General features: G+C 32.4%; 3 protein-coding genes and 1 pseudogene across 5 annotated transcripts; 2 read left to right on the top strand and 2 right to left on the bottom strand.

Moving 5' to 3' along the window:
• Window positions 1-4887: 4887 nt before the first annotated feature.
• LOC132299145 (uncharacterized) lies at window positions 4888-11925 on the bottom strand (annotated as a pseudogene).
• Window positions 11926-12038: 113 nt separating this feature from the next.
• On the bottom strand, window positions 12039-16130 carry LOC132299144 (malate dehydrogenase, cytoplasmic-like). 3 transcript variants are annotated; one of them, XM_059795614.1, is made up of 8 exons: window positions 15888-16130; window positions 15720-15772; window positions 14269-14427; window positions 13999-14174; window positions 13286-13551; window positions 13060-13195; window positions 12829-12940; window positions 12039-12402 (listed from the first exon to the last, which is right to left on the bottom strand). In XM_059795614.1, exons 2-8 carry the CDS (start codon window positions 15760-15762, stop codon window positions 12308-12310), a joined length of 987 nt encoding a protein of 328 aa, XP_059651597.1. In that variant the 5' UTR covers window positions 15763-15772; window positions 15888-16130; the 3' UTR covers window positions 12039-12307. The 3 variants fall into 3 exon arrangements, with proteins under 3 accessions (XP_059651597.1, XP_059651598.1, XP_059651599.1); XM_059795615.1 differs by lacking the exon at window positions 15720-15772 and having other exon boundaries at window positions 15888-16129; XM_059795616.1 differs by lacking the exons at window positions 15720-15772; window positions 15888-16130 and adding an exon at window positions 15294-15645.
• Window positions 16131-18127: 1997 nt separating this feature from the next.
• Window positions 18128-18857, top strand: LOC132300977 (uncharacterized). The gene is made up of 2 exons (XM_059798279.1): window positions 18128-18485; window positions 18553-18857. The coding sequence occupies exons 1-2, from the start codon at window positions 18128-18130 to the stop codon at window positions 18855-18857; spliced, it is 663 nt and encodes a 220-aa protein (XP_059654262.1).
• Window positions 18858-18878: 21 nt separating this feature from the next.
• LOC132300976 (uncharacterized) lies at window positions 18879-21095 on the top strand. The gene is made up of 2 exons (XM_059798278.1): window positions 18879-19428; window positions 20983-21095. Exons 1-2 carry the CDS (start codon window positions 18879-18881, stop codon window positions 21093-21095), a joined length of 663 nt encoding a protein of 220 aa, XP_059654261.1.
• Window positions 21096-24823: the final 3728 nt, after the last annotated feature.

Here is a 24823-nt window from a genome sequence, read left to right as displayed (position 1 = left end):
CTTTGCTCAGAGAGGTGTTTTTAGCGTTTGTGCAGGGTTCAATTACTGTTTTAGCCAATGGGGATGCTGTAAATTGCAGAAAAGCCACTTGGAATGGAATAGAACTTTATACCATAAATGGGGAGATTTTTGTATTCCGTGTCTTGTGAACGGTTTTCCTGCTTTTGGAAACTATACGGTCTCTGCATTCTAGTGTGTAACTTTGAGATGCTTATTTAAGTCATCAAAATCAATCATTACTATTACTAAAAACAAGTTTAATAAATTATCTTCGTTAGATCAACTTTGTGTGATTGTGAATAATCTGATTGAGATCAATTTAGAAGTTATTTTAGAAGATATGACATTGTTAAATAAGTTATACCACAAGCAATATCCTTTACATTTCTTTTTTTCTTTTTCTTTTTTAAATTTTCAAAACTATTGTTATTCCCTAATTTACTTAATATATGGTACGAGGATAATATTCACCTCATTTTTTGTTATAAATTTTTTAATAAGACAATAAAGAATTGTTTAAATTAAAACACAATAAATTTTTTTTTTTTTTTTTTTTTTTTAACGCATTTCTATTACTGTGAAAGTGAAGGAAATAATAAGCTTCATTGGGAAGGGAGTGACATTACAATTATTTTTTGTTTCCAACATATTAAAATACTCCCTAAATTTCCTTTTTATTATTTCTATCTATTTGTTATTTTATGAAAGAGCAAAATATATAAGTTCATACCGTTCGTCTTTACAATGGATAGTTAAAAAATGCACGAGTCTCTACATTATAACAATTAGATTATTTTAGATAAAAATTCTAGAATTATTCTTAGAAAAGTAAAATTCTGGATGGTTAAAAAATGCAATAGTGTTGACATTATAATAATTAGAATATTATTTTTTTATTATTCTAGAATTATTCTTAAAAAATCTTAGATATTTTTAAAATAAAAATTTGTACAACTATGCACAAGTATAAATATTCTTTCAAACTATGGATGCTTCAAATTAAATTTCAACCCATTCTTTGATAATGTGTCCCTTTTGCAGAAGGGATTATAATTAGTGGTCATAATAGAAGGATTTTCAACACTGATTCTTATTTCTTCAATTCTAAATGTAACGTTGAAGTTGATGTCTGTCTAATTGTAACATTGAAGTTAAATGTCTGGAGAATTAGTTATAGAGGAAACTACTTAAATGAATCTGATTTTAAAATAAATAAGTGAATCTGATTTGGAGATAAATACATGTGATATGTACTTGTATGTGATGAGATTGGATTAAGAAAGTTAATTGAGATACAACAAAGAATAAGCGCTGAACTTCTTTTTCTTAATTTTTTCATAAATCACCACATGTATATATGTACGACTGTACGTACGCTAAAGTGTTGTATAAAATTTGCTAAGTCAGAGAATACAAAAATTATTGATAAATGAATTGTTGGTTTGGGTTAAGAATAAAATTAGCATGTTTTCTTTGGTTAATAAAATTTGGCATGTCATAGACTATGATTGATGATTAACCAGAAGCTATTCACGCCCTACCTTTTAGATTCAAACTAGGTTTAGCATGTGTGTATAAATCTATATTCTAGTTATATTCTAGTTCTAATATCATCAATCATTTCAGGTCATATTTATAGTTTAAAAAAACAAGTCTACTATTAATTAACTAGTATTTTTAAGTTTTAATAACTATTCTTATAATTTTATTGCTCAGATCAATTTATGCTAAACAATAAGCTAAGTTAAAATATGTTCTAAATCATCCTAAACAACCCCAACATATTCCATGCTCTTTGAATTTGGATATAGTTGTCTGAAAATTCCCACCAATCACCTTACTTATTTATCTTATCGATATGAGAACAAATTTAAGTCGGTTGTAACTAATTGCAATATATATATAGTTGTATCAGAAAACAATTGTGGAATGGTTAGTGAAACTAATCATCATTCAATAGCTTCTTAAAATCTATCGACATTCTCTTCTCCATCAATTAAAAAAAAAAAAAATTAAAAATTAAAAATTAAAAATTAAAAATTAAAAATTAAAAATTAAAAATTAGAGAAAAATAAAAGGTATTAGAAGGAAGATGAACGGATCACTACAATTTTGCAAGTGGTTTTTTTGTCCTTCCAAAAGTAAAAATTGGTAATTACTTGTTTTATCTTATTTATTTATGTAACAAGTGAATTGTTGTTGGACTCTCATCGCGTCCTCCATCATGTTTTCTAAAACACGAATTATGGTTAATATTGTCATTTTTCTTTTTATTTATTTTTGTTGTGTTAATCAACATCCAAATATTTTAAGAGATTAACATTATTCTTTTTTCTTTTTGTCCTCCGTCTCATACATTATAATTTTTTTTTTTTAAGTAAAAGAAAAAAAAAATTGAAAAGAAGGGCAATTGTGTAAAGAACGCAAGCAAGGAAGGTGAGTAGATGAAACCAACAAAAAGACAGGAGAGGATTTGATCGTATCTATAACGTACGAAATATTATTATTCGGTGTAGTGAACCTGTTTGAATGATTTCAAACAATGCATACTCGCAGATGCTAATCAAAAAGGTCCATACTCGCTCAGGTATTGATACACTTGGATATATAGAGTCCTTCTCCGAAATTGTGTTCTTTGATTTACATCAAGTACAAAGACGAAAATGCTCTTCTATGAACAGGTGTTTATTTAAGACAGCGATTGTATGTTTAGTACGCATTATTAAGTACATTTAGTATATTATTTTTGTTTATATATGGACACATATATATATATAGATATATGTATGTATGCATATTAGTCCCCTCTTAATCGTCTGGTTGCATTTGGTGAGAAGCCTGACACAAGCCTGACACAGACGTTGACTCTTATGTACGGAATGTCTACTTAGTCAGAGAAGAATAATATAGAGAGAGAAAGAGCTGTTGCTTAAGACTTTTCAACTCCATCCTTTCTATTCTATTTTGGAAAGAAATAATTCTGATTGCCAATATTTTGTTAACAACATTTTTAATTAAAAGTGATATATATTAGTGTCATTCATCTAATTATTAGTGGTTAGATTTTACATATTTAATTAATTTTTTATTGTAGATATATGCTTTCTTATATATTTATAATCATCTTTTGAATATTTCTACTTTTTATATTTCCTTTTTTTTTTTAACAGATATATTTCTATTTCACAAAACAGTTTTTAATAATTAATAAAAACGCGTTCATTGAAAAATCACCCCAAAGAACATTTAGATATGTATAATGATAGGGAGTCAGACGTTCGGCTAATTTTATGTAAGTAAAAATTAATATTATTATAACGTTAGAATAATTAATGACATCATATATATATATATATATATACATCTAGTCACCATCATATAAATTAATTAGAATTTTTTAACTTTGAGATTACAAATCATTATCTTTTATATATTAATTAAACATTAGCAAAAGTTGACTAAATAATACAAAATGATAAATGCATATATACATCATCAATGTATATTCACTATTTTCTTTGAATTATTTAATCCACATAACTTTTTATCTCACATTTTAACGTTGAAAATTCTCTTGAGAACACTCTTATATAATTTTTTTTTTTATAATTGTTCGGTGCATGGGGAAAAAAAGAATTACATGTGCTCAGTTTGAAAACTTGGTGGACGATCAAATTTTTATGAGTTAAAAGTCTACTCAAATTTCCAATTTTAGTTAATCAGTATAATCCACGAGCCATCTGAGAACAGTTTATAGAAAGGAAAATATTAGTTTATGTTCACCCTAGAAAGAAATTAATAAAGTGTTCAAAGTTGTTTTTTTAGTGATTAATCAAGATTATAAAAATTAAATTGCTTCACATGATGTCAATCAATTGAGATGATACAAAATTTAACTTTAGTTTCTAAATATATATGTGTATATATATATATATGTCTGTGTGTGTGTATATATTTTATAGATAATATGTAGTTGAAGAAATGCATTCTTTTAGTAGAGAAAGTGACACATTATATCAAACAGAAACTCCCCTAACTTGATTTTAAGTATCTCCCAACTCTCCTCCAAAAAAAAAAATAATAATAAAAATAAAAACAAAAATTGTGACTGACACACACAAGCATGTATGTGTGTGTGTGTGTCCTTCACGGGTAAGTTGACAGTATACAAAATTACAAACATACAGAAAGATACAGGGTACTCGAATTATATATATAAAAACCTTCAGAGATTTGAAGGATCTTTAAAAATATTTGGTTTTGTTTTGGTTTTTATTTATATTTATTATTATTATTATTTTTGTACTCAGGGGCATTAGATGATTAAAGAAATTTGAGTCAATTGAGATAATTAGAGACATAAAAAAAAAATTATCTATATAAAATGTGATGGTTTAAAGCTAAACAAAAAAAATTGTCAATTTAAAGTGTAAAACACATGACCCGAGTTATGCAAATCAAGAACTGGATTTTCCTTTGGTACCAACGGTAACAAATTGGATGCTTATCTTATGATCCAAAACCTTAAAACTATTGAGTAAAGTTGCTCCCTAACAAAAGTTTACTAAAAAAATTACTGGTATACCTTTGTATTATAGTTGCTTTAGGTCAATTTCAAATCCTAAATCAAGGTTTCAACACTGATGGAAAGAAGAAAGGACCAAAAAACTCCACTAAAAATTATAGTGGTATTTTTGATGGGTCTCGTGGTAGAGAAATTATGTATTTTTAACAATATTACTATTTATTGAATATATATATATATATATATAGTTTTGAAACCAAAGTCCAAAATTTTATTGAATATATATATATATATATATAGTTTTGAAACCAAAGTCCAAAATTTTACCAAATCACCAAACAATGATTCGTCTATCCCTCAAAAATTGCTGGCATATAAACAGGATCTTCATAAGGATTAAAAATGTACAATGAATGCAACAAAGCAAGGTTGTCTTCATTTTCCACATGAAACTGAACTTCCACAATTCTAGCAGAACAAGGCTGCAACAGTCATGGATGACATATATAGCTATTCTGTTTGTCTTGTCAACATCTCATCACTCTCATCATGGAAGAAGAAGATACTCAAAATACTTCCAAATACCATTAATTACAGTTTTTGAAGCATGCATGCCCCTACCCCCCCTTCACAACTATATTCAGCTATCACTCACTCACTCACAAACCTTTGTCGTGGTCCTCAACTTCAACTATTACCTTAGGCTCTGGCTACACCTATATAATTTACATCTCTCTCTCTCTATATATATATATATATGTATATATATAGAGAGAGAGAGCGAGAAGCAATTGAAAACATACATGTCTAAATCATTCACCAATACATGTCTAAACATGCCCTATCACTAGTACAAGGGAGTGGGATAATAATGTATAGTTCTGGCTAAGCACTCTCCGTGGCCACTACATGGCGCAATAGGGTTGTAAATTCCTGTCACAATTCGTGCTACTCTTAAAGACCTAAAAAGGGCTACCCAGTGCACGAGGTTCTCGTCATTGCAGAGTCTGGGAAGGGTCAGATGTATGCAGTCTTACCTTCGTATGGAAAGACTGTTTCCTGATTTAAATCCATGACCTCCACTGCTACTTCTAAGATCTATCGATGCCAATTCACGCTCTTCCTCTCCAATTATCCATGACAGGTAAATCCAACATTTATGCACGCAAGAGAGAGAGAGGGGTTCCAACTCTCATTAACCAATGCTTAAAAGTTAAAAGAGAACGTTAAAGTTTTGGTCTTAATCTTTTATGATTAGGCAAACATCAGCCTCTTGTCATTCTTGCAGCAAATGCTTCACAGTTCCCCTTGTTTTCCTGCTCAACAATATGTATCGCCTTTTTCGGAATGATGAAACCTTACCCAACTTTATGGAGGGATCTGTCCATTCCCTGAAGCTTCCTTAGTCACTGTCTTAAATTCTCACTGTCTGTTGTCAATGTCAGTAAAAATGTTGTGCAACAAATGCCTCTCTATCTGAAATAGGAAAAGGGAACTTCATTTTCGGCTCAGCAAAGCAGAAATCAAATAATTTTCCCATAAAGTTTGAAGAAAGCATGAACAATATTTTATTTCATTATTTCGATCCTTAAAACGATCGTTACAAGCAACAGAGGGTCATTAAGAAAAAGTATGATAAGATATAAAGTGATAAAATTCCTGGATATCCTAAAAACCAACCAATACACAGAAAGAAAAAAAAAATGCACCTCTGTAAACACTAATTTCAGTGGCATTTAATCACACATTATATACATAAATCTATATCTCCAGTACCTAGAGGAGAGGTCATCGTATACAGACAAAAATCCATGCCCCTCTTGTTTTCATATCTTTTGTCTCTAATCTCTATATAGACACTACACCACAATGATAAAGGGAAGGAAAGAGGGTGTTAAAAAGGCCTAGTTTTATGAAGCTATCAACACCATTTGCTCATGTGTTGCAGGAAAAAGAAAAAAAAAAAACAAGACTGACATTGCATAAATCTCCAACTGAGTAGTCCCTTGAAGACTCCAAATATTTTAGACGAACTACAAAACTATCCGGTTCATGAACCTATGATTACAGTTGAATACACTTTGTTTAAGCATGAAAGAAGAAAAATTGAGGAAGCAAATTGCAAAAGCTACAATATGTTGTCACGGACTCAGTCACTCAGGTGACATATTCTGAAAGGTACAATGTGCGGAGGCAGCAACTCCAAAACAAAAAGACACTATTTGCAGGAGGAGAAACGCCACATAATGTCAACAGAGGAACAGGATTACGTGCACGTGGACGTATGTGGAAGAAAATGTGTGCCTTTGATGATTTAAGTGAAAAAATACAAGACAGAACACAGAGTATAACGTGTATCTCAGAGCTGCAGAAAAGTGTGAAATATTTTTGAACTCAAACCCACAACACTCCTTTATCTCAACAAAGAACACAAAAGAAAAGAAGCAGCAAAATTGTCATCCATCACCGACACGGATGTGAATACCACAATTAAAGCCCTAAGAATTTAAAGCTCCTGGGAGAAATTCTATGCACCATTCCAATTATCAAGAAAATATAATAAGATGTTAAATGACAAAGAGAAATGTTATGTTTAGTCTTTCTTCTAAGATGTGACTGGTAGTAAACTTACAATTAGATCAATGAGCTAATGCACATTGTTGAGGTAGAAAATAATAGAAAATACTTGCCTCCAACTCTGTAAGGAAATTTTCTTACAATTGGCGTATCATCATATGATTTGACCATGTTAAAATAGGTTAGCCGATTTGAGATTAGTTTGACCAAGTAGAAATGGTTATCCGATTATTATTTTTCTTTATTTTTTAATTTTTTTCTAAAATAATAAAGGGCAACGTGTTACATTAATACTGTAAAACAAGTTGTAAGAAGAGGGTATCTCTTTATATGGTTGGAGACAAGTATTGTTAAAAAATAGTAGTAAAAAGGGATGTGAGCTATTTTCTCGATGAGAACTAAAGAGTTATACAATTTCTTCAGATTGCATATCTTACTTCGGTATGTCTATCAAGGTTACCAGAGATCTGATAACACCCGGACTGATCTTATCAGCAAGAACACCTCCTTCTGAAATGCAGAAGGATCTTTCCTTCACATAGCTTTGTAGTTTCTTTGCATCATAGTCAAATCGTGCTTGATCTGCATTACATCATGGATTGGATTTAAGTAACTTGTGTTCAAGAAATAGAAGGAATATCAATGCAATTATAATATTAAAGGTCATTTAGCTGAAAAAATAAAACATATTAATGAAAAGCTGAAGCACATAATGATGATGACACTACACTTAAACTTCTTACATGTCAAATCAACTACAAAAACAACAAATCAGCCCCAGTATAAACTAATGCTGTTAAAAATCGCCTGTGGAACTTAAAAGATCAGCATTTGTGAAAAGTTAATGCCAAAATAGATCTCCTTCATGGCACTGACTTTGGTGCGCCGCACACCGCATACATAAGGTCACATCGAGCCATTAACTTAAGATACAAAATTCTTCCAATAAAAGTGAAAGCATGCTTAAAAGACATGGTAGTGTTTGATCATCAAACAGCTATTGGACACCTATAAACATCATAAAGAGTATTATTTAGCAAGCTGAAAATCTTGCCACATTCTATGAACAGAATTTATACAATTTATAACTCTTCACAATACCCCCAAGACAAGAACACTGAGTTATCGTTACCTTGAGTTCTGCAACAGTCTAGAAACCCACATCCCAGATGACCTAGACTTTTTCCATTGTTACCAACATAAACACTTTGAAACGAGATAAACCAAAACTCGGGACCAGTTAATAGACCTGGGAAGAAAAAAATAGTAAGCTATAAAATTTCAAAGAAAAATAAACTACCTTGACCTATGAAACATGGACACAAATACAGGATACAGTCATGACAAGATATGGGCACAGTGCTAAGCAAAAGTCTTAAAAAAAGAATGTCAAGAGCGTGGAAATGTATATTATAATATTAATAAAGATACGTATAAAACATAATATATATTTGTAGATATATTTAAATAAATATTATTTTCATGTTATAGAACATTTGTTTATAAAAAATATGACAAAGTAGCAGAAAGCTGAGAGATATATTGCATGGATAAATTTTGGACTAAATTAGTCATGGCATATATCTCAACACTTCTGTTCTGAAAAAATTCTACACTTTTCTTAACTAATATGCAATATAATACTTTTCCTACACTTTAGTATTTTAGACTTGTTAAATATGTGTCCTTAAGTATTTGAGAACAGGATTTCTGGAGTTCAATTCTCTTCAAGTTCACCCAATGCATGTGATTTTCAGATGATTACGTGCATCTTAGAGATTAGAATGAGCAGGATACACCCTGGCCCAACAAAAAGAAGAGGCATGTTGCACAGCTGTCATAAACCGAATACAAATACATCTACAATATGTAAATCAAAGTCATACAGCACACATGTAGGCTGACCAGATACCCACTGCTTGGAAGCAAATTGAACATCAGCCACAAACATTCAGGATAAGGCAATAATTGAATTTAAGTAAATAAAATAACATGAATTATGCTGATGATTTGAAGACATGATCAGAGAACCTTGATGCTTAATCTATCACATTTTTCTGAGTTGTAAGAATTGTTAGTCATTATTTGTTATTTAGACAAATATTGGTTCAGGAAAGCACTTTTTTTTTTACCAATTTTGCTGTAAGGTCTTCCGGTGAGGGTTTCTGTTAAGAACTCCATGGTCAATTTATACTTCATTAGCCTTTATCCACATCTCAATCTGTTTTGTTCTTTATATTCTTTAACTTCCATGCATTTCAAGATTTTCTGCTTCTTTGTTCTGTGTTCAATATGTTTTATTTCCTGCCAACCAATAAAACACACCAAACCAACATTTAATGCATTGAACTTATTCGTGGAGTGAAAACAAACAGTAAGATTAGGATAAGGTTTGTTAACTTGAGATCTTCGCCATAAGATGCTAAATAGCTTATTTTTGGTATTCATTTAAGTGCTTCAAATATGTTATGATACCTCAAAATATAAGTATCATGTTAAAAATTTAAAAGAGAAGAGTCCAAAAGAAAACCTTTCGCCAAAAGGGTGTGAGCAGCATGGAACGGAGTCCTAACAAAGACGTCAGTTCCAGGGAACATTATCCATGTGTTCTCCTTCAGGTCATGGTTGCCACATGTTGCACGCAACTCCTTCACCAGAGGCCTCAATTCGACCCCGCTCAATCTCCTTCATTATACACTCAAAAGGAGAAGGGATACTTGTTCTTGTCGTCCGCGCCCTATTCCTCAGTGTCGTCAGCGCTTCCCTCTACCCATTCCTCACTCTATCATTTTCAACCAGCTGCATTCACAATACAGAGTTCGTAAATTTTTAAAACAGAAAGTGACTTAGTATGGTCTTAAAATTGGGTTTCAATTACCTGGTGCCCGGCTAACAGAAGATTTTCAGCTTCAGTTTCAACCTCAAGTAAGCTTTCTTGGAATTGCTTCATTGTGACATCCATTTGAGTCCTTTACATTTATGACCTAAATAATCATAGAAATCATCTTTCAATTAGGATGAACTGTAAACTAAGCTTGCAATATATTCAGCAGTTCATATAGAACTTTATGTGTACACCTGCGTAAAATAAAAATCATATACAAAAATCATATCCTAACTTGAAACCAAAACTTCTCATATACTACCATTACATGTTCAATACCTAATAGATGCATCCATATTTGAGAAAAAACATTTTTACTTGAACAAAAATCCCTAGTTATCAGAGTCTGGTATACTTGCCTTTAACATAGGGGGATATAGCATTTCTAGTATACAATTAGCGTGTGCAATTGTCAATAAAACCATATACGAGTAGATAGTTTTAAATTGTTAAATTCTAACTTAATGAAGTAATGTGATATAATGAGGCGAAATAATTAGTCTTAAATCCCTGTTCATGTAACATAACCTTTACTTTTCTCAAATGAATTTTGATGAGTCAGTAACTTATCATTCTCCTATCACACACACACACATGTTCATTATCTAAATTGTGTCTTTGCATTATTTTGTCCCCATCGTATCCTTATCCTATATTTCCAACATTTGTCAACCAGCATGTCCAGAACGAGGTAGTTGAAAAACCAGTCAGCTACTTGGCCCCAAATGTCAGACTGAACAGCAAGGTGCTCATTGTGCCATATTCATATCCCGCAACCAAGAACGTATGTTCAGATGAGTGTGTTTGTGTTTATAGCTTTGTTGGATTTGGTCCGTAGGTGATCCATTTAAATTTTGTATGCATCACACACATTACAAATTGAAATATACGAATCATAATGAGAAACCCCAAGTAGTTGGGAAAATGCTTTGTTGAGTTAAAGTATACATTATTAATCGAAACACCTATTAAAATTTCAAAATAAATTAAAGAGGGTTTTACACCACAAACAAAAATGAATATATAAAACTTTGAAGATGTGTAACTCGGGAAAAAGGTACTCGTAATCAACAACAACAATATCAATAACCATCGATTCACTATAAAATTCATATATATAAACACATATACATATATATCATCAACCCAAAGACAGGTTAAGTGGTGGTATGGCAGGGTCCATTATACCCTGCCTTATCTCCACAATCTCTTGTTCGCCTTCAACCCCATCTGGGTATATTGTTTTTTGATGAACCATACAGATTCAGTTCATACATTTTCACATACCATAAAAAATCAAGGTTCCAAAGACTTATATGGTTATATGTATATTTGGTTGACGCAAAGTATCAAACAGGTGGATGACATTGAAACATTAAGAACGTATACACAAACAACAATGACAGGTAACAACACTAAATCGATTGCAAGAAAACTCACCAAGCAGTTGTCAGCGTTGATGAGGGAGATTGAACTATTTGCTGACGCGAATGATGAGAGAGAAACAAAAGCAAAGTTGCGATCTTTGTTTCAACTTCAACCCAAGTTCAGACCCGGTTCACTTTGAACCGGGAACAAGCCCGCCCAATGACTCAAAAGTCAAAAATGACCAATCTACTTTTATCTAAGTGATTTTGAGTTTATCAAAAGTCAAGGTTTCGAGATCCATACAAAAAAACAAAACCAAAAAAACATGGTGTGATTTTTCAATAGACTGGATGAACTTGGTAAATAACAACGTTACCATTGTCTGTTGCTGTTATTGTTGTAGTTTTTTTCTTCTTCTTTTTTTTTTTTTTTTTCTCTTTCCATTTTCCTTTTTTCTTGGCAAGTTTATCGGAAGCTCCAATGATTCTCTAACCCTCTTTTACTTTCAAAAACAAGAGTACAACTCTTTTTCTAATGTTCACTTACTTTGTAAATCACTTAGCAGTTTCTGGGAAAAGAAAAAAAATGCATTGCTAATCATGATTCAATTTATACTATTGTTGGATTTAGTGTATTTATCCCCTCCAAAATCTAATAGCTGAAAATAACTATTATAAAAAAATGGAAAATAAATATCAAATGATCTAAAATAAGAGAACAAGTCACCACAAAACAATCCTTGAGTCAAGCATGAAATTGATCTCCTATTCAATATGCTAGAGATATATGTTGATTAGAAACTCTAATCAGAGCACTGCAACAACAAATGGAGGCTTATTAACAACATAATCAAACTATCAAGGCAACTAAAAATTCCATCACTGTATCTCTTTGGGTCAATGAAATCCCTCTTTTATTTTTCTCCGAAAGAAATACCAAAGCACATCTCATCATCAATTGAGGCATGAATATGCCAATGATTTCTCCTCAATCAGTTCTTTCGCAGTGGCATCCATCTTCCCTCTAGAAAATTCGTCGATCTTGAGCCCTGCCATTCCATAATGATGGATCAGTTTCATTCCATTTACAAAGAATACTAGTACTATTTTATCACGGTATACTATGCTACTGGAATATATGATAAACATTCATTCTTGATTTTGCCAGCACACAATGCAGATCATCCTTCATAAACTGCAGGGTTCAAACTCATCAAGTGAACCTGCCGGATACAAAAATATTCGAATCCCACAATTCCCAAACCCTCTGCGAACATAGTCAAATGTCACATTTTTTTGTCCGCCATTTGTTTTGGGTGACAAATTGATCGGTGAGATCTGAAAAGAACTGATAAAGAAGATCTATAATATTCCTATGATCAAGTATCTGTAGCCAACTTTGAGCCCCAAGGATTCATTTGCTCAAGCATAAAATGGACAATTGTTGCAGCAGTTTGTGAAGAACATTCACTTACCTTGCATGATTGACCATTCTCCTTTCTCACAAGTAACAGGGAAAGAGTAAACAAGACCGGGTTGGATTCCATAAGATCCGTCAGAATACACTCCCATTGACACCCATGTTCCCTGAATTAAAAGGAGCAAAAGCAAATGAAGAAATGGATGCAAATAATGGCATAGAAAAGAGGGAAACACACACACACACATCATTTCACAGGATAATGCTTTGAATGAAGAAATTCAACCTTGGGAGTGCCAAGAACCCAATCGCGTATGTGATCACAAGCAGAACTTGCAGCAGATAGTGCACTAGAGAGCTTTCGAGCTTTGATGATAGCTGCACCACGCTGCTGCACGGTGGTGATGAATTCGGTATTCAACCTAAAGCATTTGAATGGAGCAACATTATTATTCCAAGACAACAAAGATTCAAACAGATGCACATAGGCAGATACAGAATATTCGAGGTACCAATTATCATTGCCAACGAGTTCTCTGACAGATTTCTCTCCCACGGTTGCGTGATTGACATCAGGATATTGAGTTGAAGAGTGATTGCCCCATATGATAACATTCTTCACATCACCAACATGGGCGTTTACCTTTTCTGAGATTTGGCCCAGGGCTCTGTTATGATCAAGCCTTGTGAGGCATGTGATGTTTTTCTCCGGGATTGAAGGGGCAAATTCTTTCAAGATGAGTGCATTGGTGTTCGCTGGGTTAGCAACCACCAACACCTGCATAAATAATAATCATATGATCCATTAACATAAAATGAAAAATATGTTTGTTTTATGTAAAAAATATGTTTGATCTCTAAATTCTAACAGTAAGACAATGAATGTCAGGATTAGGGGTTATCATCCATCAACCTTTGGAAGGTAACAACAATTGAATTTTATGTGAATGTAACAACAACAACAATCAAGCCTTTTTCCCAACTACTTAGGGTCGGCTACATGAACCCTATATTTCCATTCCGCTCTATCTAAGGCCATAACCTCAGTCATACCACATGCTAATATTGTATGCGAATGGGATTACTAAAATGCAGTAGATACGGTATGTGTGTGTGACTGGTGATAACATCAACAGCATCTTTCTGATCATATGTTCAGATTCCATAACTTGTGAAAAGGAACTGAAAGAAAGAATCCAGAGGACTGCCAATAGGGCTATCTCACCTTGCAATCTGGAGCAGCATGCTGCTCTAAGGCCGAGGCTTGGGCCTTGTAAATTGAAACATTTTTGGACATCACATCCTTCCTTTCCATTCCTTCCTTCCGCGGGAATCCACCGACCATGACAGCAATGTTGACACCTTTACAAGCTTCAGCAACATCCGTGGTGGCAACAACGCCTGTTCAACCATAAAAACAGCAACATCAACAGAAGTTCCGAAGCAACAGCAATTGAATCATGTTGAGCTTGCATTCTAAATTAAAAGGCCATACCTCTAAGAAGAGGAAAGGCAGCATCGATCAATTCCATCTTTACCCCATTCAAGGACTCAGCTGCTGGTCCAATATCAAGCATGTGTAGAATCACAGGCTGATCTGGACCTAGCATAACACCTCTAGCAACCATCGGAACAAGAGCATAGCCTATTTGCCCTGTGGAACATTTCTACATCACCCAATGAGAACAGGTGCAGTAGGACACGAAAAAAATTTCCGAGCTTTTGAAGTCAGATATGCATGCTTAACTTGAATCAACAAATTTAGATGGATATGTTTTTAAACTTTCCTATCAATTAGTATCTACAGTTCTGCCAACAACTAGATTCCTCCTTTCCAAATAGTGTTTTGACTGGATTTGAACCAATTTATATTATCAATCCACATTGTTTAGGAACATTCCAGATGATTAACAACATCAATAGTATTCACAACAATGATTCACAAAGTCCATGTAAAAAGAATCAAGATTAATTATGGTTCTTGAATTTTCCATGACAGAAGACCAGTCTAACACCTACAATTGCCAATAGGATTCCTGGATCAAACTGAGGGAAATTTCAGATGTAAAAATACTTTTCACTTAAAATAATCCCCCATTTTGCAATTTCAGTATTTTTCTAACTAAGACAACCCGATATTCATAATAAATTCCGGAAATTGAATGTTGTAATATTTGGACTAAAAACTATAAAGTCCATCATAGGCTGTTTGCCAAATTCTGCTTAAAAAAAGAGCAATTTAAAGCTACTCCTATTTGGGTAAGACCCGAAAAAAGTACACAAAAAAATAAAAAATGAAAAATAGACAAAGGATCAATTGGTTAAGAACATGAATATAAGACCAGAGGAGGATCCATTTTGCCAACACCCCATATAATTTAGAATTGGATATAATTAGTAATTTCAAAGGCCTACCACAACTCAAACATGAATATTCACACAATTAATAACAATAACAGAGTTTTAAGATCAGAAATTAATAAATTCAGCAAAAGATAAGAGATTATTGAATGAACATGCCTGCAGCACCAGTGATAAGTACTGTGATTGGCTCCTTTTCTACATTCAAGAAGCTCAGCAAGTATCTAATGATACTCCGTGACAAATATACACAAACCAGAACAACAACAATCTTCTCAACCACTACATTAATATTCTCCATTTCTCATAAGCCCAAAGACTGATGACTGTTTACCACGATCGTACACACATATATACATCTTTATATAATATATAATATTTATGTGTGTATACATAAACGTATTTTAATAACAAAACCTTCACTGTAAGGCAACCATATACCAAATCAAAATCAAAATACACAAGCAATGCAGGAATATGAGATCTCCATTCCAAAGAAAAGAACAACTATACATATACATACATATACGCATATGTATATTTATATATATAAATACATGAATATATATTTATATATAACATTACCAGCTGCCCCGGTGACGAGAACCCTAACTGGATTTTTTGCCATTGTTGCAAAACTGTGTGTTTGTGTGTGTGAGAGACAGTAGGGAGATGATGTGATTAGAAAGAGAAGATCATATATATATATATATAGAGAGAGAGAGAGAGAGAGAAAGAGAGAATCGAAGGTACCGAAATACGAGGGGATAGCGATAAGGGTGACGAGAGAGCAGCTTTTACAGTTACTAAAAGGCCAAAAACTCTATCCCATTGAAGTTCGTTTCCATAGGATCTCCATGGTAGTCTATTAGTTGGATTAGCTGTTTGGCTGCTAAGAAATGGGTAGGGAAAGAAAAGAAACTAAGGCATTTACCAAATAATTCCAAAGTTTATGACTGGTTAATTTTACAAATTGTTGTGATTTTCACATGTGATATGTAATGATTTTATTTTTATAGAGTAACTAGTACTCATCTTCTAGAACAGAAGATAAATGGTTCAAAATTTCAAAAGGCCTCTGACCAATAATTCTTACGACCAAAATTGGAAATAGCAAAATTTGTATCCGCTGTAATATTATTTTCATATGTGTATCCTTCAAACGAAAAGGCGTGTGTATTTCTTGTAATATATATATATATATATATATATATATATATTTATTGAGTAATATACTTATTTTTAATTCTGACCTTAGAATTTAATCATACATAATTAATTAATCAGTTTTTTGAGTTAACATATTTTTAATGAAAATAAACTAAAATTAAATTGGATAGGATTTTATTTTCTACTTATACAAAAATTCCTTCCTACCTGTTCATCCAGGGAATTCGCAAAACATACCAATTAAAAAAAATAAAATTATTTTCAATCCCTTCAACCATAGAAGGTTGAAACATAGAAGGTAACTACATCTGAAAAAAATAAAATAAAACAGGATCAAAAAATAACAAACAGAAATCAACATGAATAGCAAACTTGTGTATAGTAGGCTAATTAAGAAATTCCCAAAACATAAAAAAAAAATTACTTCATACAGCGAGAGAATTCGCAAAGCATACAAAAGAAAAAAAAAATAAAAAATTTTATTTCCAATCCGTTCAACCATAAGGTTGAAATATAGAAGGAAGGTAATGATCCGAACAAACATAGATGACGTTGGAAATTTTTTATTAATTATAATTTTTATATACGTATACAAGAAAATCCTATCCAATTTTATTTTAGTTTATTTTCATTAAAAACATGTCTAGTTTTGTCATTTCCGGTTAATAATAATATATAATAGTAATAAAAAAAGAAACAAGTTCCCTAAAAAAAAACTGATTAATTAATTACCGTAAAATTATATTCTAAGGTCAGGATCCAGGATTAAAAGTGAGTATACTATTCCTTACTCATCAAGGAGCACTTAAACGTCACTGTATATATATATATATATAACTTGTATTAGTTCAAATAGCAAATTTTTTTTTTTTTAATTTAATGAGGGAGTGATAATATTGGAAGTGCTTACCACTTTCAAAATAAAAAACATTGTGATTGTCACTTTAAAATAAAGTGTTGAATTTTTAATTGGTTAAGAAATCAAATTATCACGTCATACATAATGTATACTATGTTTAAAAGTTCGCATTGTGAAGGGACATGAATAAATGGCCCCAGCCCAGTAGCCAAAAACCCGCATATTGAAAACCACCTACGAACATTCTAGGTCCAAGCCCAACATGTGTTCCAATTACAATCATACCATTTCATTTTGTTGTTTAGGAATAAGGTATATATATACAATATTTATAGGGAGCTGCTATTTTCCCCCAATTAATAAACACTCGACAAAAAATCGATTCCTACATGGATGTGTCTATGGCCCACTAAAATCACAATATGGGGTTTTTTTTTTTTGTTTTTTTTTAATTTTTTTTTTAATTTTGCCCTTGTTAAAGCAAATGGTGTGGGCAACTGGGCATACATGCTTCTCTATCTACTTTTTAAAAAGTATAGTGCCACGTAAGTTAAAAAGTGATGATGTGATACTCTATTTTTTTTTTATCCATATGTTCAATGATGTGGAACCCAATTATCTCATTCTCTATTTATTATTTTTTTATTATTTTATTAATTTAATTTAAAAATTAAACAAAAAATTTGAATTTGAATTTGAATTTAATAATTTTTTGTCTTATTCCCAACGGCTATATTTCAATTTCTATCTAAACCACTCATTCTATCTTCTTTCAATTATGAAATCCATTTCTTTGCATTCTCAAGTCCATTATCTGTTCTTTCAATTTCTATATAAACCACTCATTCTATTTTTTTTCAATTTTATTTTCTTTCAATTATCAAGTTCATTTCTTTGCATTCTCAAATCTATTCTCTATTCTTTGAGTCTTCATATTTCTTATACAAAAAAAAAAAAAAAAACAATGGCTTCATCGTCACGAGATATACCCGTTTTTGAGTCTATGTCTCCATTAAATTCGTCAGATTCAGATGGGGAAGATATTTTTGAAATCCATCGAAAAAGGATGAACGATGTGAGGATATTATTATCGCCTGATAGGGTGCGAGCATTCTTTCAACCTCGTAAGAGAAAATATATTAAACGTGATCGAGAGGAGGCAGCACAACGGCTATTCCGAGATTACTTTGCTGAAAATCCTATTTATCCACCAAACATATTTCGTAGAAGGTTTCGGATGCGACGAGAGTTGTTTCTTCGCATTTTGAACGGTGTTATAACATATGACGAATGGTTCATCCAGAAACCAGATGCCCTCGGTCGTATGGGGGTTCACTCCTATATAGAAGAGGACTGCTGCAATCCGTATACTTGCATATGGAATTTCAGCTGATCTTTATGACGAGTATATAAAGATTTCTGAGCGCATTGCGATCGAAAGCTTGAAGAGGTTTTGTGATGCTATAATTGTTGTGTATGCGGAGCAGTACCAATGCTCACCAAATGCAGACGACATTGCAAGTCTGCTTCGAGAAGGGGAAAAAAGAGGTTTTCCAGTTATGCTTGGCTCTATAGATTGTATGCATTGGGAATGGAAAAACTGCCCCGCAGCATGGCATGGTATGGCACGCACACGGGGAAGAAACCATAAACCTACCCTCATATTGGAGGCCGTTGTATCGAAAAATCTGTAGATCTGGCATGCTTTCTTTGGTATGGCTGGTTCACACAATGACTTGAATGTTCTTGATCATTCCCCAGTATTCAAGAGCATGATCAATGGTTCAATGCCTCCGATTAATTACGTGGTGAATGGGCATCAACGTACAATGGGGTATTACCTATCTAATGGTATATATCCTAAGTGGACAACTTTGATGCAAACCATCCCGCACCCAACAACTGTCAAAGAGAAATTATTTGCTAACAAACAAGAAGTTGTTAGGAAGGATATAGAATGGGCGTTCGGCGTGTTGCAGATGAGGTGGGCTATAACGCATCAACCAGTACTTTATTGGAATACAAAAGATCTAAACAAGATAATGAGAACGTGCATCATATTACACAATATGATCATTGAAGACGAGGGCGAACACATTTTGCAATGGACACCACTGACAGATGACCCAATCTCTCTTTCACATTACGTTCAAAACCCATCAATGTTGGCGGCACACATTTCCTCTTGCCTAAGTGGGATTTGCAATAAATCTGACAATGCAAATCTTAGGAAAGATCTCATGGAACATTTGTGGAATCAATTTGGTAATGAAGATGCTTAAATTTATTGTAATCGAATAAAATGTAATTTTCATATTGCTGATGAATGAACAATATTTTAAAAATTATTTGTTTCGATTAGATTTGTTAAGAAATTTAAAGAAATTATGAAGATGATAATTATTGAAGATGAAATTTAGTATTTATAGGCTAAAAATATAACCGTTTTATTACTATTTGAATGTAATTGACCGTTTGGAAGTAATTGAGCCATTGAAGCTGCCTTTTTGGTTTTTTGCCTTCTATCAGATTCTTTAAACAAAGAAAAAAAAATGGAGTATTCTCCAAACGTAACTCTGTATGTGGACAATGGCATAGATAGTGAGTGTAGGTCCCACAAAAAAAACACTCTATTTCTTTCACCATACCGCCCCTTTCTCTCTCTAAACTGACACGTTATCATTCTACATTTACTGCGCCTCGGATGCTCTTAGTACAGTACAACAACCATGTCTTTCTCTACATAAAATTGCATTGTGCCAGAACCAATGCGGCTGCCGGAAACTATAGCACAAAACTCGTCATCCGCCGATCATCTCTCTCAACACAAAAATTACAGAGTGCCACGATAAATACCACCGCTGAAAACTATATCGTCACTGTCAAACACAACTCTAACTGCCGCCGATCATTGTCATTGCTGTAGATTGATTCGCCCATGAAGATGATCGATCTGTAATTATTTCCAAACCAAATCCTCCTACCCCGCCGACGCAGTCAATTCGTTCTTCCACAAACACATAGTAGATCGCCGTGGGAATCAACAGACGCTATGGTCGCTAGCGAAGAAGAAGAAGGATGATCGGAGATTGAAATGAATGAAAGAGGTACTATGAATATGAGCATTAATTTAAGAGGTATAACATGTATGTATATGATGATGTAAAATTAGTGTGAGAGATTTGAAACAATTCCTTTGTTTTGTGCATCATCTCAGAAGAATTTTGTGCTCTGCTTTGCTTTTGATTTTGTTTACAAACTTATATTTTTGTTTCACAGGGGAAAAAGTAGGACTAGAATGGAATTTTTCCTTTTTTATTTGTTTTCTCTCCACCAGTTTATATTATGTTCCACCAAAGCAATTGGTGATGGCCAGAAACAGAAGAGATTGATGGAATTACTATGTCGCAGGTGCAATTCTTCCTTGCCGCTGCTAACTCTTACTCAAAGTTCAGTCTATCGTCATAGTTCATTAGTGTCGTTTCAGTCCATTACCAGAGTCTACTTCGTCGTAGAACGGACATTCGCCCATTGTCGAAAAACACATGAGAGAGAATGACTGTGAGCAGAGGAAGAGAGAGAATGCTGTACGTAAATAGTCTGTTGCCAAGTGGAAGTCGATTTTTTATCGGGATATACTTGTCGTCAAAAATAACATTTTCCATATTTATATTACAAAGAGATTTTAGGCACAATATTTATTAAAAAAAATTGGGTCTAGATGCACAATATCAATGCTACAAAAATATTTTTTTTTGCATTTTATCCTAACAAGCATATGTTGTTATAGCTTCAAACATATCTCATTTTACCTTATAGGCCAATTAGCTCAGGTCCCTTGGTACAATTTGGTTTCGCAATCCCTCCACAATTCCACATATGAAGTTCAATCTATGGTTGGCAATTCAATCAAGATTACCTACACCGGATAGCAAATCCATGGCACAACACCAGAACATATGTGGGCTCTGTAACATCTCAACCGAATCTCATGATTACCTATTCTTCAATTGCTGCTTCGTCTCCCCAATTTGGAGATACATTTGTGACAATAGTCATTTTTACTCTTCAATTCGAAATTGGAAAAACTTAGTGCAATTTATTATCACCACTCGGAAGTTAAATTCTCCAGCAAACCTGCTCGCAAAGTTTGTTTCTCAGTTGTGGTGTATCACTCTCGGGAAGAACGTAATAATCGAATATTTCAAGAAAAGAAGTCTTAGAGAGCCGTTCTAACAAAAATTTGCCCCACCATTACTTCAATCCTCAAACTAGGGTTTCTGAAGGATTTATCAGTTTCTCTATCCTTACTGAATGGAACCTTTCGCCATCTTGCTGCCGTCTGCCTGATTAAGCTTTCTCACAGTCCTCGTCCAATGGAGGGTTAGGTTTTAGTCAACGGAATGTTTGAAACAACAGCTACCATTAATGGGTATTAGCCCTTTAATTGCGGTTATTAGTTTTGTTTAGGTTTGGGTTGGGCCTTGTTTATCCCTTTTAGGCTTGTTTGTCTACCTTTTCAACAAGTTTTTTCCCAATATTGGATTGTTTTGGCAAAGGCCCACCATGTACTAATTACTTTATAGTATATATATCAGTTGCTTCAAATTTAGAAAAAAAAAAAAAATCACATGTGGTTATAATTTTTTTTTTTACCCTTACCAATCACAAGGGGGTTATATTAATATTATGCAATATATATAAATATCTTTTACTACAGTGTTAAATTATATCTATGTAAAATTGGTATATATAAAATTGCAACTATTATATTATAGGTTAAATTTAGGGGTGCACATGATTCGGTTCGGTTCCACTAGGAACTGGTCACAACGATTCCTTTAAAATGGAACCAGAATTGGAACTGTGTGTATATGGAATCGAGCCGCACGGTTTGGTTCCACAGAACCGTTGACTAAGGAAGATGAGTCGTGTTGCATTGCTACTGACTTCAAAATATGCAAATCTCTTTTGAGAATGTTGGCAGAAGATAAGCCTCCATGATCAAACAAGATAATATCATCAACATGAGTATAATATGTTGGTATTATAGTCTTGATAAAACTTGGTATATACCAAAAAACAGTATACAAAAATAATATTTTAGTATATGACCATATTATGGCAGGATTTGGACTATTAAAAAATGAAAAATAAAACAGATAAAGAAAACAATATACTTTATTTAATATAATATAAATACCAAAATATATTTTAGATGGGACTATTCGGGTAAATTACATTCCCTCTATTTTTAGAGTTTCCATTTGATTTAAAAGTATAGTACTATATTGACAGTATACAAGTAAATATAAATATATAATATAATCAAATTATATATATATATATATACGGTTCCGGTTTGGTTCGGTTCCCACGGGCCTGGAACTAGAACCGAATCGTAAATGAACGATTTCTAATTTTTAGAACTGGGACCGGAACCGTGAGAATCGAAACCGAAGCCTCAGTTCGGTTCCACGGTTTTTCTGTGCACCCCTAGTTAAATTTAGGGCAAGGTACGGAAAACCCCTCTCAACTTGTAACATTTTCCAATAAACCCCTCATCTATTTTTTTTACCAAAGAAACCCCCTCGACTTGTAGCCCTTTCCAATAAATCCCCCTTGTCTAATTTTTTACCAAATAACCCCACTCAACTATCTAGAGGGTAAAATAGTGGATATTTGGACTAAAATACCATTTTATTTAAATCTTAATTTTATCGAATTTCAAAAATTCATATCTTACAAACCGTACATCCAAATATTGTAAATAATATATATTCACAAAAAGCTTATAAAACAATAATTCCAGAAATATAACAAATCTTCATAACCAAAGAGAAATAAACAATCTAAAAATTTACTGCAATAATCATATTTTTATTTTATTTTTTATAAAATACTCGGGTTATTTGTAAGAAAATTTTCAGAATTATTCATTTTCATATGGAGTATAACATATAAAAAAATTAGCCCCGGGAGAGACCGAATATTCATTTTTTTTTTTTTAAATTGTGAATCTATAAAAGAATGAAAATACTTTGATGCAAAATATGATATCTCATGAAATCGATCTCTGTTAGGGCTAAATTTTTTATATATTCGGCTCCACATGTAAATGAATAATTCTGAAACTTTTCTTACAAATATCTCTAGCATTTTTATTTTTTTAAAATAAAATAAGATTATTGGAGTAGATTTTTAGATTACCTATTTCTGTCTGGTTATGAAAGTTTTTTTGTACAAATCTTATATTTCTTAAATCCTTATTTCATAAGCTTTATGTGCATATATCATTTACAAATTTTAAATGTACTGTTTGTAAGATATGAATTTTTGCAGTTCAGGAGAATTAAAATTTAAATAAAAGGGCATTTTGGTCCGAATATCAACTCTTGTACTCCATTCAGATAGTTGAGGGGGGTTCTTTAGTTAAAAATTAGATAAGGAGGATTTATTGGAAAAAGGCTATAAGTCGAAGGGGTTTTTTGGTAAAAAAATAAACAGGGGATTTACTGGAAAATGTTACAAGTCGAGGGTTTTTTTTTTGTTTTTTGTCCTTAAATTTATATAATATATAATATGTATACTACTATATTTAATGCAATAAATTATATTAATATAGTATTTGCATTTAAAAACAAAATTAAGGTAAATTGCACTGACATCTCCTGAGGTTTTAGTCAACGCCACTCAGTCGTCGGTCAATGGCTTTGTTTACATTGACACCCTTTAGATTTAAAAAATGTGCATTGATACTCCTCCAGACCTCTAAAATAATATAAAATTACTTTTTAAGTGTTTGACTTGTCAACAATTTTATTTAAATAATGAAATTATAAAGTTAACCTCCTAATTAAATTTAATGAACCAAACTAACTCTTAATCTTATATATAATAATACTTATACCACCATAACCACCACCACAACATAAAAATAAAAAATAATTTTTTATTTTTATTTTTAGAAATAACTAGATAACTGTACATCACCATAACTACTATCACCACACCCAAACACCACTAGAACCACCACCGCCACAGTAGAAAAAAAAAAATTGAAAAATCATGACCAACCCTTACTTAAATATTCCAAACGCCACCAGAGTTATCACTACCACACCAAGACAACATCACTAACACACTCAGATGCTATCAGAACCACCGGCACCACCCCAATAGAAAAAAAAAAAAAAAAAAAAAATATTGAAACATCCTGATAATCCAGACACCATCATAACCACACCCAAACCACACTACAACAATCACCACCAGAGTAGAAAATAAAAAATAAAAACAGCCATGTCCAAGATGGGGGAGAGAGAGGGGGAATGTCAGCGGCTAGTTACTACGATGTCCTAAAAAAATAAATAAAATAAAGTTAAAGATTAGAGTAGAGTAAGATACTTAATAATGAGTGGGTAATTTTATCACCGATATTTTGTAAATTAATTGAATTAAATAATTAGGATAAATATGACATTTGAATAAAAAAAATATTTGATCCCATTGCAGTGACGCTGGGTTTCAATGCAATTTACCCAAAAAAAAAAAAAAAAAAAAAAAAAAAAAAAAAAAATTAATATAGTAACTATTTTGTGCACACTTTTTTATATATGGGAAGAATTATGTGCACTTTACCTTTATTTATAATTTATAA

Source organism: Cornus florida, unplaced genomic scaffold, assembly GCF_030987335.1.
Source record: "Cornus florida cultivar Cherokee Brave unplaced genomic scaffold, ASM3098733v1 CherokeeBrave_3.0.0_Hap2_Chr03, whole genome shotgun sequence".
In the NCBI taxonomy this organism is placed as follows: domain Eukaryota; kingdom Viridiplantae; phylum Streptophyta; class Magnoliopsida; order Cornales; family Cornaceae; genus Cornus; species Cornus florida.
The sequence above is the reverse complement of the archived record's forward strand: the minus strand, read 5'-3'. Positions and strand labels throughout refer to the sequence as shown.